This window comes from Poecilia formosa, unplaced genomic scaffold (genome assembly GCF_000485575.1).
Source record: "Poecilia formosa unplaced genomic scaffold, Poecilia_formosa-5.1.2 Scaffold21, whole genome shotgun sequence".
Classification (NCBI taxonomy): Eukaryota; Metazoa; Chordata; class Actinopteri; order Cyprinodontiformes; family Poeciliidae; genus Poecilia; species Poecilia formosa.
In genome coordinates, this window is record NW_006799960.1 from 3,515,645 (window position 1) to 3,532,800 (window position 17,156).

Here is a 17,156-nt window from a genome sequence, read left to right on the forward strand (position 1 = left end):
GCATTTGGTTGTTTATATGTGTGTGAGTGCATGCTGGATCATTCCTTCTGTATGGATCCAACATCTCTTAGCTCTGAGGAACATATTTCATCTATATTTATTCCTCAATTGTCTTTTAACTAGGTCAGCTAAAAAGCAGAAATAGATTGCTGCATACTTGCAACGAGGCATGCCATCTAGTGGCCAAAAGCTGGTATTACAGTCACATTGAAAGTGGCTGTAGAGCTGACTTTAGCAGCAGCAACAGGAGAAAAGCGATTTTGCTCATTCCTGAGTTTCATATAATTTTCTCCCATTCGTGATAAATCATGAGTGCATTTATTTGAGTTTGTAAATGTCGTCTGCTGGTGCTTTCTTTGAATTAGGCACGGATATTGCGAAGATGCGTTGTATTGTTTTCCAAAGAATCAAAATGTCTCCAAGTTTGTCAAGGGGGTAACAATAATATTATTAAATAAAAACACTTCACAGTTGCAGCCTTAGATAATGACACATTTGTTTTTTTGTTTTTTTTTTTACACTTCATGCAGACTTTCATGTCCTCTCTGTTTCTGTCTCTGTAATCTCCTCTCCTCCCTCACTCCCTCCCTCACCCCTTTATCTCCCCCACAGTCCCTCGCTCTGCCCTTCTCACTGTAACACCCTCCCACTCCCTCTCGTGTTCTCTTTCTCTGCTTGTAAGCGGTCTCTGGGCGTTCAGCCAGCTGGCTCGTGTGTGTTTTTTGAATGAATACCTGATGAAGTTGGACGAGCAAATGGTAGGAGGGGCCCATATAAGAGTGTGTGTGTGTGTGTGTGTGTGTGTGTGTGTGTGTGTGTGTGTGTGTGTGTGTGTGTGACTGTGTGAGAGCACTGGCTCGCATTCAACCTCTTGCATAATACACGTTGGAGCTCTGCATGCGGGACTCCCTCCCTGTGGGTGTGCGCAACTGTGTGCTACCAATTGGTATGTGTGCGAGCTTGTGCGTGCGTGCATGCGTGTGTGTGTGTGTGTGTACGTGTGTGTGTGTGTGATCACCTGCATGTCAGTGGATGTGAGGGGAGCTTCCTGCCTCGCTGTTGAGATTTAGGAGAGGGCTGCCGGCTGAGCATGAGTGTCTGCGGTGCGTTTCGAGGGGTGAGAAAAACCAAGTGCAGTTTGTGGCACAAGTGCCCTGGGTCTACTTAGGATTTTCCGCTTGAAGAGGGAGGGGTGGAGGGAGGCAGGGAAAGATTTTTGGTTGCTTTGCTTTGCAAAGGACACAGCAAAGCAGGAGAGGACTGGAGTCAAGGGAGCAAAAGAATGAGAGGGGGAGAGAAAGCATGCTGCAGAAGTGGGCTATTCCTGCTCCCCTGGTAAGTAGACTTCTCTCAGTTTTGCGCTGGCTGTGAATGAAGAGCATGCATGGGACAGCAGAGAGTCATAATGTGGGTGCGTGAGACCTGAATGCTGGAGCTCTTTTATCACTGTGTGTCATGTGTAAATGCATACTGCATCTGCCCTAGTTTTTTCTTCTGATAGGGGTTGTTTTTTGTCTTTGCTCCTTTGTCTGCTGTCCAAAAGCTTTTTTTTTTCCTCCCTGCTACTGCTCTACTACCCCTTCACCCTCTCTGTTCACCCAGCCAACCTCGGGGCTGCTGAGGGGTGAGAAAGTGCAAGTCATGCAACACTGCCCAAGAGTTTGTTTTCTGAAACTTACTCTCCCTTTTTCTCACAGTCACCCATTTATCCTCATCTCTCGTTTTAGAACTCGCTTTCTCTCTCTGACTGCTCTTTCCGTCAGCTGCTCCTTCATCTCCTTTGCCAGCTTCATCTGTCAAGTCTACAGCTGAACTCCCATTACTCTCGATATTTTTACGTATGTCCTCTATGTGTGTAGGTGAGTGTGGTCAGCAGCAGAATGACAGTGAGTAAAGTGTCAGCCATGTCAAAGTTCACAGTCTGTTTGTAATTTGCAGGCTCTCAGTGATGCAACTCCACACCTCCACTAATGAAAATCTACAGACAAAAAGGAGGTGTAGATGAAAAAAGCAGAAGTTGAGAGAGAGCGAAGTGTTAGCTTGCAGCAACACTGTACTCTGTGGCTGAACTATATTTAGCTGTGAGATAACACATCACGTTGAACTTATCCGTTTGATAGTGATTATGATTATGACTGGGCAGTCATGCACATGCAGCGTCAGATTCACATATATGTAGGCTGTAATCTACGGTGCCTTATGCTTCCATTTATGGATAAGTTTTACATGAAATTGCTACATGTTGGATAAAAGCAAGTGTAAAAACGAGTTATCCTGTCAATGTCAACATATTGTGCTATACAAAGGTAATCGTAGCATTGACAAGTTTTGCTCTGTTTCTTCCAGCTTGTTGTTCTTTATAAAATAGCTCAGTCAGATTGGAAAGAGTAGCTATGAATATCAATCAAGTCTCGCCACACATTTCCAATTGGATTTGTGGCTGGGCTTTAACTGGACCATTCTAGCACATGGATATTTTTTTGACAATTCCTTTGTGAGTTCATTGTTGGGGGTCAAGGTGAACCAGTCTCAAGTCCCTTACAGTCTCTGACAGGTGCGCTTCCAGGTAGCTCAATCTGTTTCATCGGCTTTGACCAGCTTGATGCTCCCATTTACCATGTTTCACTGTGAGGATATTGTGTTCTGGGTAAAGTTCAACCTGCATTTCATTTAGCCAATCTCCTTTTTCCAGCTGTTTGTCTTGTTTCCACATTACTTGTGGTTATTGAGTTATCATGGACCTCTTTGCTGATTTTATGAAAAATGCTCTCCTTTCCCCTGTTTCAGTTTAGAAAAACAGCCATGTGTTAGTTGGTTTACCACTGATCCACACTCTTTATAATAATGGATGATGGATTGATCAGTGCTGATCAATGTTTTTGAGAATATTGTTTTGCAACGTAACTCAGCTACGATTTCTCCTTGACCTATCTGATATGTTCCTTGGTCTTCATGATCTGTTGGTTCAGTAACTAAACCTTTTATGTCTTCACAGAACAGCTGGATTTATACTTAGATTACTTTACACTTTACACCGTATTATATTTACTTATTGACTTCTGAAGGCAATCGGTTTGAAAATCACAGAAATTTGTGGTAATGTGACAAAACAAAAGAGAGTCTAAGGGGTATGAATACTTTGGCAAGACACTGGAAATCCCCTTACATTTTTTTTTTTTTTTTACCCCAGACTAATATGTGTTTATGTCACTTACCACAGTAAACACAATTGCATGCAGGCTTTTAATTTGCCACAAGCTTCCCAGAGCGCACACTCTCACGAGATTTTGTAAAGTTGATCCCTGTGTTTGTGAGTGCGAGTACGAGAGTCCGAAGCACATGGAGGGCATTCAGCTTGGGTTACGCGTCATATGATATCTGCACATTAATGCACAGCCTCACACACACTGCAAGATCAGCGACTTGCAGGTGACTTGGCTTTTCAGCGAATCTGTGTTTAAGTGTCAGTTTCACTGCAGAAGTACTCTCTCGTTTTGCAATGTAGGTCAGCTGAGCTGAAGCTTTCTCTGCTTTCCATGCACCTTCAGCTTTCCACTGCTCAGCTCGCTCTCTCTTTTTTTTTTTTACCATCATGAGATGGTTCCTTATTTTACTCACTGCTGTCTCTGCTCAACAGTCGTAGGTGTGGTATTTCCTTTTGTTTTTCTCTACATGTATCAACACTTCCAATCACTAGCGTCACTAATATGTTTCGGTTGCTTATTTTTAACCATGCAAAGGTTTTGTTATTTTCAACTGCATGTAGACATTTGTAGAATGTAGAGCTGCATACTCAGGGTTATATGAAGAGTCTTGATGTAAATTTCCGATGCTGTACGGCTACAGTAATTTAAAATATTGTTTCCCCTTACAGATTTCTTTCATTTTTGCTTCCCTGCAACTTTCAAATGTATCACAAATCTATCAGCTCATCAAACTGATTTTAATATCAGACAAATATATCAGAGAAGTATTTGCTTCTGTGCTTTAGATAATTGTCCAGCTGTATAAATTCAACTGGAGGTTTGAGCTTAAGGTTACAAATGATTACTGGAAATGATTTTTTCAGGAATTTTTAGTGGAGGGCAAAATTGAGGGCTAGTTGTTCTGGTCTAGAAACTCCAGACCCTAAAACTTCTACCATGCTTGACTTCCAATATGATTTTTTTTCTCTGAAATGCTATCCTAGTTTCTTTTGGTCAATAGTGTTATTTTTATTTTATTTTATTTTTTTTCATGTGAGGTCTAACACGGCTGACATCTTTGCTTAACCTCTTTGTTATTGTTGGAGGAAATAATGACAGCTTTCGCCAATGTTCTGGGTTTTTTTGTGACCTTTTGCATTAGTTGTCTACATTCTTTTAAAGTCATTTTGGTAGGCTGCCCACCCTTGATCACTGTTCCACACTTTATCATTGGTGGATAATGGCTGGACCATTGTTGACTGGAGTCCTGAAGCAAATAAATTAATTCATATCCTTTTCGAGACAGATGTATCTCATTTACTTTCTCATCAGTTCTTGATACATGGTGTTGCATCATGTGTTTCTTTTGAGAACTTTTTAGCCTATATTTTGTTATTTAAGAGGCAGTAGTTCAGCCTATTATCAGTCCTGGTTGTTGCTAGTAAAATAGCTTTTGTGGTTATTATCATAGGTAATTCAAGATTTAACTTGAAGGGTTACTTTTTCATACAGTGTCGAGTTGGTCTGGACCTTAAAACAGTTTTACTGAAGAATGGATTAAGGGAAATGATATTTCATTGACTTTTGTTTGATAAGACAAGAGCAAATATTTTCTTTCAAGCTTCGAATGCTTATAATTTCAAAATTTTTTATGATTTTATATTGTTTTGTTATGCAGTTGTTTAAATCATCCACGTTATATATTATTTATTTTATTTTACCAAGAGGTTTGCATGTATGTGTTGACCAGTCTTTTTTGCTTAGCAAAGAAAAACACGGTACATGTCTCACAAACTGCAGTGTAAATAAATCTGCACTTGCTGCTTCTATGACGTCAGAAAAATCTCTCATCTGATGCATGCAAACTTATTTGACTTTTAATTAGAAAGCATCAGCTTGTCGGGGACAGTTTTTTTTTTTTTTGTTTTTGTTTTTTCTTATTTTATTTTTACTCGCGAAAGCATATCAACCCAGAGTGAAACCGAGTAATAATACCTAACAGATGCTGGGAGGAAAGAAGCAAATACAATAAGAAGAGAGAAATGAGAACATCAAACTATTAGATGAAAAAATGATAATTGAGAGCAAAATTATATTGCTGAAGATGTGGGCAGGCTGAGGCAGGAGAGTGGGGTGGAGGTGGACTGACAAAGGCAAGTCAAAGGAAAGTACACCTCAGCATTTAAACATCACCTATCAACTGGCACCATTCAACACACCTTTGAGTCATGGCTACCTGACTGAACAGAAATTCTGATAGTGTGAGTGTATCTATATAAAACAAAGTCTATCTTTCTGTGTGTGTGTATATGCGTGTTGGCTACTCTTACACTTGTACGAATGAATGTGCATGTGTGTTTACTCCACTGTTCAACTCTGGGTTGTAAAATTTAACTGTAACAGTTCTTAAAATACAGAAAATCTGCTTTCGAGGCCAGAAGTTTGTTGTCCTGTAGAGGAAACCTATGCGTGCACACTTAAGATAAATACACTAGCTCAATGCATGTGGTATAATCTAACAAAAAATTTAATCAGGCTTAAATAAATTATTTAGCAACCGTTTTTAGGCATTTAATCTTAAGAATTTATACCAATTGTGTTTTCTTGGTGAAGGAGAAATACCATTACCTCCGAGAACAAGTGCAAAGTGTGATGAAAACCTGGCAGACAAACAGCCTGCAACTGCCTGGATAGCAGAAAAATAGTGAATGTGATGTGTGAAGATAAACAAAACGTTATCCAGACAAAATTATTTCTAAAATTTGCCCTATGATAAGAATTATGACTCCTTTAACCTTCTTTTATGTCATTCTATTAAGGGTTAGAAATAGAATTAAATAATGAAATAAGTATCCATGGAAGGGTCTGGATATTTCCATTACCCTCTAGATATGGAAGTCAGACATCAAGTGTTTCATTTCTATGTTAAGAGACTTTGAATAGATGTACAGGCTCACCATGTTTTCTTGATAAGGCAGACCAAAAAAAAAAAAAACTTTTTATCTTAGAAAGATAATAATCTGAACTGTATTTCACTCTAATTATCATACTGTTAATAGTTGTTAATAAATGAGTGTTAGATCGTTATTATTTTAACTCATCACTGCATTTATTTAAAATGGTGTTCAGTCTTTGCTTTCACAAGATATAATACAGTATCATTAGTTTAGCAACAATTTGTATGTACCCCACCATAAATGCTTTGTTTTACACAATATTACTTAAGACTGTCTATTCACTTTCCTAGTAGTGCAAGGTGCAGTCACACCAGAAACCAGTTGAACTGATAAAACAGAGAAATGCTTGCGCTCCTAAGCTGTGTGTTTGATATACATTCATGGCGTGTGCTGCAATAAACAATTTACCATGTGATTTTTTTTGCAAGAAAATATGCATGGCACCTATTATTCTTATGGCACTAAAATGCCTGTAAGTTTAGTTGGTCTATGACTGAAGAAAAGAGAGTGAACATAATTAATACGACCAGGGGTCACCACTTGCATGCACCGCCGTGATGTGCCTGGTTATGTATGAGCGAGAGTGTATTTATAAGAGTGCATTATTGAAGTACCGATACATTATTTATAAGTTCACACCAAGCTGTTCTTTAGCAGTAGGGAGTCATAGTTAACAGATGGCACACATCACACAAATATATTTACTATTACATGGCGAACACATTTCTGCACACAGCAGAGTGTTCTGGGTTTATTGTTTTAATTTTTTACACTTTATCTACCAAAGACTTTTGCTAACAGGATTTTTTGGATGATATACTTTTATCACATATAAATTTTATATCTGACATTATATTCTCTTCTTTTTGTGAACTAAAGTTTCAACTAATGTTTTCCTGTTTTAGATCAAATAGTGCTACCAAAGTTAACTCTATTTCCTAAAAGCTAAATATTGAAAGAGATTCAATACAATGCACCAGTCCCTCCTGCAGCAAAACACACGTAGAACATCATGCTGCCACACCTGTACTTCATAATTGTAATGGTGTTCTTAGGCTTGCAAGTTTCCTTCTTTCCCTGCCAAATGTAACAATAGTTATTATGACCAAAAACCTCAGTCTTAGTTTCAGTAGACCACAGAACTTGTCTCCAGCAACAAAGTGTTTATGCTGGCAAGCATTTGCAAACTAGCTTTTTATGTTGACTTTAGAGGAAATGACCTTTTCCTCTTTGGGCTGTGATAGAAAATTTCATTTTTAGCCTTATTTCATCTTTGATGGAACTGATGATACTTTTTGTTTTACGATTTATTTACTGACTATATCTGCTGTGTTTTTGTATTTCTGCAAGATGTGCTTTTCCATTGAAGAAGTTTCCACATAATGTTAGATGTTTCCACAGCTGTGATAGTATAAGAGACATGAAGACGTCTTGGGTAAAATGCTTAACCTGGAAATTGTCTTAAAGGACTGACATGTGTGGAATGTTGTTTGTACCCCTGTTTGACCTGAAGTCATGAGTAACTGACAAAGAAGAATTAGAAGTTTCTCCTGAAATCCTTATCGACTCTCTTCCCTGCCATAAAACATTTCCCTCCCAAAAGTGAGGGGTAGTTCATGAGGTAGGGGTAAGGATTGTCTTCTGTCCATCTGGCAGTAGAGATAAGATCAGACTTTCCGTGGGTCTTTGCCTTGGTGACGATATAACCATGTGATGTGTGTCATTCAGAGCTCTTCTCCTGACTGCGTTCAGTGAGACGGGTCTTCGAACGCTTTTGCCCTCGAATAAAGAAACTTAAAGACAAAGATTAATCTTTCTCTTATTATTGAAACAGATTCTCATTCTTTGATTAATGAAATTTCCATAAAAAGGCTTTTAGCCCATTTTGATCCAAGTGTCGGAATGGTGAGCTTCTGTTCTCTTCAGCCAGCATCTTCACAAGGTCTCTTGCTTTTGTTCTGGGGTTGATATAAGTGTGCCTCACCAAAGCACGTTCATCTCACAGACACTGAACTCGTCTCCTTGCCCTTCCTAAAAAAATATGATGCATTCCCACACTGTTTATACTTGCATATAATTATTTGGCACCTTTAGTCTATGAAAATTGGTTTGGAAAGAGAATTGAAGTGGCTCACAACTCTCTTGCTGATATGTTGACTGATTTCTTCTCGAGTTGTCACCTTAGATTTCGTGCACAGGCATGGCTCAAATAAACCCAAATGTTGTGAAAACCCGTCAGAATGTCAGAGTGTCACGACATGTCACTAGGGCTTTTTCAAATTATTTAAAGGCATACTGATCTTAGCGTTTGTAAACTTCTGAATTTCGAAAAGGTTATAAAATATTTAAGCAAAAGTCATTCTGAGAATATTCTGACATTTCACAAATAGAAATACCGTTTTCTATCATTGAAAACAGTATGTGTTTTCAACCTTTTTTATGTGAACTTACATACAAAAGGTAAAATTTTAGTTATTCTCAAACACGTGGTGCATCTAAATATCTGTAGATGTAAGGAACATCGACAAGATTAGTTTTATAATTGGCCAATGCCCACATTGCCTTGCAATGTACTGAGTCTCTGCTTCATAGTTGCCCACCAATAAAAATGTTTTGTGTAGGGCCTCTTCTTTTAGCTTTTTGCAACAGGGATGACCTCATATTTCTATAACCTATGTTTATGTTTCTTGCCTCTTCCATTTACTGTTTCAACAGTTAAGTTTTTCTCTTCTACAGGCTTTCGCTCTGTGTGGGAAGACTTTCTTTTGGAGGGAGATGATTCCACATGAAGTACAACGTACTCGGCCCCCCATCATCCTCTGCAGCAGCAGCAGCAGGTGTAACGTTGTGACGCTCTCTCATACCAGACTGGGCTCAGCCCTCGGCCACTGAAGATTCCTGGACAGATCGGGCCGCCCCACTCCTCCCATTAACCAACCTCCTATTATCTCCATTTCTGATCCTAATTTTACTGAAACACAATGTTTGTCAGCTGTTTGGAGTAAAATGGAGGAAGGTTTTTAAAGGTTTATTTGCAATTGACCTGAAAAAGGAATTAAGCATTAAAAGCAAAAAGAAAGGATTGAAGAAAAGTGACGAGGACAGTCGGAGTGAAAGTTCAAAACAAGAAAGGGAATCGTATTGGATCAATTTTAAAGAAAGAATACAGCAAGTACAGTTGCGAGTTCAACGACGTGAAGTGAAATCAGCATGAAGTCCAACCAGGAACGCAGCAATGAATGTCTGCCCCCCAAAAAGAGGGGCACATCAAGTACATTACCGCCTGAAAGTCGCTCTCCGGCTATACAACCTGTTCATGACAGACCAGAGAACACGGCCTGCTATGTTAGTGCAGCTGGTGGAAATGAAAGCAATATTAGTGCACATCATAGCTCCAACAAAACTGATGGGCCCCAGTATAAATCCCCCTCCACCTTATCAGACTCTTCCACCTCCTCTTCCTCTTTGAGGCTAGTATCATCTCTCCCCACAGTGTACACATCCCCCCTATCTCAATCTACGATTGGAGGAACAGTCCATTATACACAACTGCCTCCCAATATGCAGTTCATCGCTTCATCGTACACTACTCCATATACAAGCTACATTTCTCCTCAGATACTCCCACCTCCTCCGCCTCCCCCCCTCTCCTCCTCTTCAGCCACACAGAGACCATCGTACACAGAGACGTCACCTGCTCAGACGCTGGTCACCAAACAGGAACAGCATCGAGCGTCCTCGGGACGCACCTCCATGCCTCCTCCTTCTACGGACCCTTTTCCCCATCATATTCAAATGTCAACGTCGCCAAGGACTGTGTCATCACCTCACCACCAAGGAGGCACTCACCTACCGTCCCAGTCCATGCATCACCACCAATCATTGGGGAAATATACAGATGGCTACAGCAGAAAGGAGGAAGGAACCAGACACAGAGAGCTCCATAACGGGGAGCTGGAGAGGGGTAGGAGATTTGGACCCCCACCAGAACCTGGCCTCTTAAAGTCGGGAGGTAAATCAAGGGAGGACAGGTCCTCCTTGTCTTCCTTTGAGGCTCGTCATTTGGTTTTGCCGTCAGACTACTCTACTCATGATCACCTAGGGTTAAGAACCTCTGTCATGTTAATACCCAATAGCCATGGGGACCACCAGTTGGTACCACCCAGAGCCAGCCCTGAGAAACTGACAGCTTCCACGCCCACACACCTGGAGAAAGGCAGCATGGGTAAGCCTGTCAGTCGCCCACCCTCATCATCCAACACCACCTGCTCTTTCACATTTCCACCTCCACTAAGTGCAGACAGTCTGAAAGCTGCTGTCGGCACACTGCCGCCCCAGACTGTTATCCAGACCACCCACAATGCTTCAGAGCCACTGTCAATGGGACTCCCTTCGACAAGCATCTACCCACAGCAACCTCTTATTGGTTACATTACAGGGGGCAGTGGGAGCAGCTACCACACCGGCCTACAGCAACACTTGCTCATTCCAGGCACCCAACCAGTCATCATCCCAGTTAGCGGAGGTGGGGTCCCCACACTAGAGCCTGTAACCTCCCACATCACATCATCAACTCAAGCTGCACCTTTTCCTGCTACACTCCCACACACATACATCGCTGCCACTGCCCCGAAAGGAGAAACTGTGGAGACCCAAAGTGGCTCGTTCCACGTGGCTGCTCCAGGCGCAGTGGTTCAAGCCCAGCTTCATCTCCCCATTGTTCCCGCTCCACCAGGGCTAGTTGCAGCTTCCACTCCTCCAGCTCATTCAAGTACAGTGGTGTCCCCCTCACTCCCGCCGTATTTTATCAAGGGTTCTATCATCCAGCTGGCAGACGGCGAACTGAAACGCGTGGAGGACCTGAAGACAGAGGACTTCATCCAGAGTGCAGAGATTAGCAGCGAGCTGAAGATCGATTCGTCCACAGTGGAGCGCATAGAAGGGAGCCACACCTCACCTAACTTTGCCGTTGTTCAGTTCTCTGTTGGTGAACATCGCACACAGGTAAGAAAAGTAAACAGAAGTACACCTAGAAATGTATCTCTGTACATTAATCATTGCCATTTATTAAGTAGTAGCAATTAAAAATTTAAGCCATAGTTTGTGTAGACAGAAACAACTACACTCTGAATACCTTCGAGATATTTTAGAAATTAAGATGTGGGTGGACATATTTGAATTGTGTATATTCTCCAAACACTGAGTAAAATGTACACATGCAAATTGAAATACAGTCGTGTTCTACAAATTAGAGTATTATTAGAAAACACATTTATTTTATGGGTCAGGAAGTGTTTGCCATAATTCTGACCGGATATTTAAATACTCATACTAGAATTGATATGGCTCATCTGAGTTTCCAGAAAATGGCCCAGTTTTTAAGCAAAATCCGCTTACTTTAATAATAGTGAAACAACCAATTTAGTTTTCTCTGTTTGTGACAGTTTGGGTGATCTTGTTGAAAATGGCTCACTAGTCTGACAAAGATTACAAATAAACTATAGAACTAATTTTTGAATAGACAAACCTGGTTTCTGGAAAGCTGTAAAGCCTAAATGAGCTGTAATAACTTTGTCATGTGGTGAAATATCCACTACAATTATTAAGTTATTGTATTAATTATTATAAGTTAAGTGTAACCACGTCTCAGTGAGTTGTGTAGATACATTTGACCCTGCATGTAAAATCTTTATTCAATGTGGATAAAAATAAAAATAAAAATCTAGACTAAATTTCAAAATGAGCAAAAAAAAAGTTTAATAAATTATTGAATATTGTGAAGATTATCATTTCCCTCCAAACAAGGGCAATTAAAAGGTATTAATCAAAACCCAAATTAAAACTGACATTGATGAAATTATTATTTCTGGTTGTAACTGTATATAAAAAAACATGCTGTAGTAACTATTGCCCCTGTTTATTAAGTTGGCCTCACAGAAAGACTGTCATCTCCTTTGAAATCAGTGACCACATAAGGCAACTTCAAGAAATTAATCGTTCTGATAATTTCTTTTTCACCTTTTAGAGAAATTGTCAAATTGTCAGCCTAATAGTTAAAGTGACTGTAATTTTGCCTTTAGAACCAGCCCAGATGGCTGCTTCCCACTGCTTCTATTATTTAAACAAAGTTAATAAGTTATCAACAGTAACTCTGAAGCGAGATGAAAAAAGAATTTCCCTTATTGGTTAAATAAAGTCTTTGCAAAAAGTGGTCAAAAATGCATTGCGGTACTTTATTTAAGATTCCCTGAATTGTAAACCATTTCACCTACAAGAATGCTAAGACCTGTAGTAGAGATGTCTGTTTGTTCATATGTGGTGATTATTATGTTGAATGACAAGTGTTGAGCTGCACCCACCTTAATTACTTTATTATCATGAATCTCAGGACTCGGCTGTTCCCCCTGTAATTAACTTCAATGTACTTGGATGACAGTCTTGTTGCGAACACGTTCTTATTATGAGCTTCACACAAGTTCAAAGAGTTGAGATCTGGAATCTATGCGACAGCTTGTGAAATTATTGAGTAAATCAGGCAACAAAATATCCTTCGATAATGAGCACATCTTCATAGAAAATACAAAATACTGCCTAAACCACTTCGCTTATTTGCAGTACTTTGTAGCTTTCATTTAATGAGCAATGAAAAGGAGTTGGGCCTTCGGTTTAGCATGTTGAGGGAAATTAAATGAAAACCAAAAACTGACAAATATCTCAGACAACTTTTAAGGAGACCTTAAAGTTTTAATGTTAGTCAGAATTTGGCTTAAATAACATGAAAACATGAGTCCGTGTGATTAAGCGTGTTGGCGTTAACTTAACGGTGTGGGGTCCATTTGTACCATCATTTAGCATCATTTAAGCTCTAAGGATTGTTGCTAACCGTCTCCATCCATCTGAACACTGTACCTGTCTTCTGATGGCTACATTTAGCTTGATAGTGCACCGTGTCACAAGCAGTTTTTGAGGAATATTTCTGGGACCTTTTTGAATCTTTGCAAAGAAGAATCGAAGCGGAATACAAAAGCTGGTCCCACCCAGTCCTAGCAAGGTGTGCCTTATAATGTGGCTTGCTAAAGTATGCAGAACTTTTTTTTTTCTCTGTAACTAAGATCTTTCAACAGCCTTTAGGGGTTTTTTTCTTATTTTTTCCTTATTCTCATTCTCTCCCTCTCTCTCTCTCTCTTTTTCTTTCTCTCTCTCTCTCTCTGTCTCTCTCTGTCTTACACACACACATATATACAAATACCTACTACTCACTTTCAGAGTGTGCAATCAAGTCATTTCATCTTTGTAATGGCTCTTCAGCCCACGTCGCACATCTAAAATCCTCCCCCTTGCCAGCAACTCCTCTTTGATTCTGCACCCCACAAGATCTGACCGTCTCACCAAGCAGACTCAGCTTTCTCCTCCATGTTGTTTATTTTTTAAGACCATTTGAAGCAGCTTTCATCCTATACTACAAAAAGTTAGACTGAAAAATACTGGCCAGTGTGTGTTTGGGAGGGTGATTGAAACATCTTAAACATCTTTGTAAGTTTGTGTTTCAGTTTTAATATCTCTTCATTTCTTCTGGTCCACTATTTTACATCCTGCTTTATTTCTATTGATTCTGAGGTTAAACCCATCATATAGACTTTCCTGATTATATGGGAAGCCATGCCAAGGTCATGTTCAAATATTATGTTTTGTAGTGTATATAGGTCAGCCTCGCTTCTGTCAGACTGCCTCAGGGCAGCTGTGGCTACTATCCAGTAGCTTGCCACCATCAGCACGTGAATGCATGCGTGAGTGACTGTAGTGTGAAGCGCTTTGGGGTCTTATGGACTTGCTAAGGTGCTATGCAAGTACAGAACCATTTAACATTTATCTAAATTATGATGGAATCCAAAACAAGATCACGTCTTTCCTTTCTCTCCCTGCCCTTCTTCCTGTGGGCTGTTCACTAAATCATAACAAAGATTGTTCATGCATTGCTTCTCTTCAAGTAAACTATTTTTTTTTCCAGTTTCCAAAAACACTTTGGTTTAATTAGAAATCTTAAACAGACTGTATGTCTGAGTGTCTGTGCGTGGTCGTCTTTATGTTGCCTTGGCGATGGACTGATCAACATCTATAATCCATATTGATGCTTAGGTAGGCCTGTTCAGGGTCAAAAGCCATAGATAGATTCAGATTTTCCATTCTACATTTTCGTAAATTCTATGTCACAAGCAAATGTATAGTAGGAGATGGTGATTCCACAATCTGGCTTTGCAGGGTATTTAATAAATCGGGTGCCTTGAGGTGGTTCACATGAGATCTTTGTCTGTTTAGCTTTATAATTACCAAAACAGTCCAGGTCTGCCAAAAATGCTCTGAACAAATCTTGCACAGAACCAGAAAGCAATTGTAAACCTGTATTCTCTGAACAATCTCATATCCTTTCATGAATGAATATTGCCATTTGCTGTTCATGCAAATGTACAATGTTGAATAAATTTTACATGCAGTGTCAGCATGTTTAGATCCATGTTTTGAATAAGCGCTTTAACGTTTCCTTATTGCCCCTTTCTCTAGGTGAGTGTGGAGGTGTTGCTTGAGTACCCCTTCTTTGTGTTTGGCCAAGGATGGTCTTCATGTTGTCCGGACCGAACCACTCAGCTTCTGGAGCTGCCTTGTACAAAGCTTTCCGTGGGTGATGTTTGTATTTCACTCACTCTCAAAAACCTGAAGAACGGCTCTCTGAAGAAGACGCAATCTCTGGAACCAGAAAGCAACGCTTCAGTCCCTCACTCTAGCCACGGGCACCTTAAACCCCCTAGAGCCATCTCGGAAGCATCCCAGAGCTGCAGTGTGGGAAATTCCAGACACAGAGAGCGCGAGAACGGGATCAGCCAGCGGGAGAGCGGCGAAAGCGGGAGTGGGAGTGGAGGAGACCCCAGAGTGGAAAATGGAGATCTCACGTTTGGGGAAAGAGGATCTGTTTCCAAAGGTCAGGTTGCCAGGAGCACAGACCCCAGCTCCAGTAGGCCGTCGGGCAGCAGAAAGCGGAGGTGGTCTGCCCCCGAGGGCCGGAAAGTAGAAAAATCAGAAGAGGAGCCCCCTTTGACCTTGCCCAAACCTTCCTTCATTCCTCACGACGTGAAAGTCAGCATTGAGGGAAGGTCAAGTATTGGCAAGTAAAAAGGAAAGCAGGACTGTTAAAAACATTTGGGATTACAAAAGAAACAAAACAGGATTCTTCAGTAAAAGGAATGCCCACATTAATATTTCATTTGTTTATTTTATTGTTTGTTTTCTATCTTGAATACTGTACTGTAGAGGTAACTGTACTCTACGGCGTATCACCTTACATATTATCACATGAGCAATCGGTGCCGTTGTTGGTGATGTTTTCATGAGATGATGTATGCTGAGGGGTTGGGGAGGAGTACTGAACTTTGTTTTTGGTGGCTCTGTGACACACTGACACCACGCTCGATGGCTCTGCCCAGCCACAGACACTTTACACAATATGTAAATTTCACGCTGATGCAGGCTCTCTCGGTTTTTTCTTGACAGCAATTTCATTCCCTGGGCGCTTGTACGGAGATTGCCTGGACAAAAAAAAACAAAAAAAAAAACACGTCAACCACCGACACTTGCCAAGTTAGCAGTAAAACATCAGCTGATTTTAAAGATTAGGGATTTGTAGCTAAATCCTGAATGTAATTGTCAAAAGTAATTGGTATTTGGTACAATTTACGTCCATCTATTTTTTTTCTATAAATGCGTCAGAACAAATCACGCAGGGGTCACCGAGTAGAGCCAGTGCGTCACATAGTAGAGAGGGAACAACACTTACTCTGCTTACTTTATTGACAGCAGAGTCTTTACTTTTATCTGTAGCATTTTCATCTTAATGTTTTAATTTTGTTAACCTCTCATCTTTTATCTCACAAGATAGTTGCTTTAAATGATTGTCAGAAAAAAACAAAAAACTAAATCAGGGGTCATTTATTCCTTGATTGAACCCTCGTTGGGTCGTTGTTGGTGTGTAAATGTGATACCCTAACCTGATACATACAAGTGCAAAACACACTGTGTTGGTGAGCATTGCTTTAAGAAAAGATGATTGTGTACAATCCTAATTGTATTTGATGAATCGCTTTGTATTTTTTGTCTGTTTAAAAGAGCTGCGTGAGAGGAACAAAGAGAAATTTTTTGCATGTGAGCTCTGAGAGGGTCAGGATGTTTCGAATCACTTTAAACACCTGTCACACTCACCCTACAGCAAAGCAGACTTTAGTTGTATCTTTATTCACACAGTACTGTATGTTTTTAGATTTTTTTTTTTTTTTTTTATTACTTGGAGAAAAGTAGAAAGTAGCAGCAGCACTTTGGAGAGGAGAAGCGTTTGGAAGAGCAACAGGGAGCTGATGTGCCATGGAATCATAAAGCAGTGGATGAATGTGACAGGTATAGAAGAAATTCTAGGTCAGACATGGATTAAACTGGTGGCGTATTGACGACGTTAAGTACAAATATAGTAATTTACGGTGCCTTGCAAAAGTTTTTTATTTTTATTTTGTCACATCACAATCACAAACTTCAATGTACTTTTTTGGGGGTTGGGGGGTTCATGTAATAGATCCACACAAAGGAGTGCTTAATTGTAAAGTTGGAGTAGATCAATCCCGGTTGTTTTTACTAATAAAAATCGGAACAATTTGTGACGTAATTTTTTTTTCTTTTCATATTCAGCATATTTTTACCGGAACGTAAGTGCAAAATGTCTGGTTTTCTTCCAGCATGATTATGTATTTTGTTCCAAACGGTGTCTAATAAACTGATCAGCTTCCCTCACCCTGCTGAAGAAAGGCATCCTTGCAGCATCATATTGCCACCACTATGTTTCACAGTTTGAATCATATGTTCAGTGTGATGTGCACAGCGTTTTGCAAGGAGGCCAAAGATGTTTTGGTGCCGTCTCACGAGAGCGCCTTCTTTCACCTGTTTGCTGTGTCTCCATAGTTTGCTGCAATTTTTTTAA

At 40.1% G+C, this 17,156-nt stretch overlaps 1 protein-coding gene across 5 annotated transcripts in view; it reads left to right on the forward strand.

Annotated features, from left to right (window-relative positions):
• Positions 1 to 16,583, forward strand: part of atxn1a (ataxin 1a) — a 92,727-nt gene extending 76,144 nt beyond the window's left edge. For 4 of the 5 annotated variants that reach the window (XM_007547768.2, XM_007547767.2, XM_016669320.1 and 1 more), the window contains 2 exons: positions 8,879 to 11,146; positions 14,702 to 16,583. In XM_007547768.2, the coding sequence (XP_007547830.1) occupies positions 9,353 to 11,146; positions 14,702 to 15,307 (2,400 nt within the window). In that variant the 5' untranslated portion in view covers positions 8,879 to 9,352 and the 3' untranslated portion in view covers positions 15,308 to 16,583. Of the gene's footprint in view, positions 1 to 974; positions 1,336 to 8,878; positions 11,147 to 14,701 lie in introns of those variants that run through there. The other variant, XM_016669321.1, reaches the window with a different exon arrangement.
• The last annotated feature ends 573 nt before the right edge of the window (positions 16,584 to 17,156 follow it).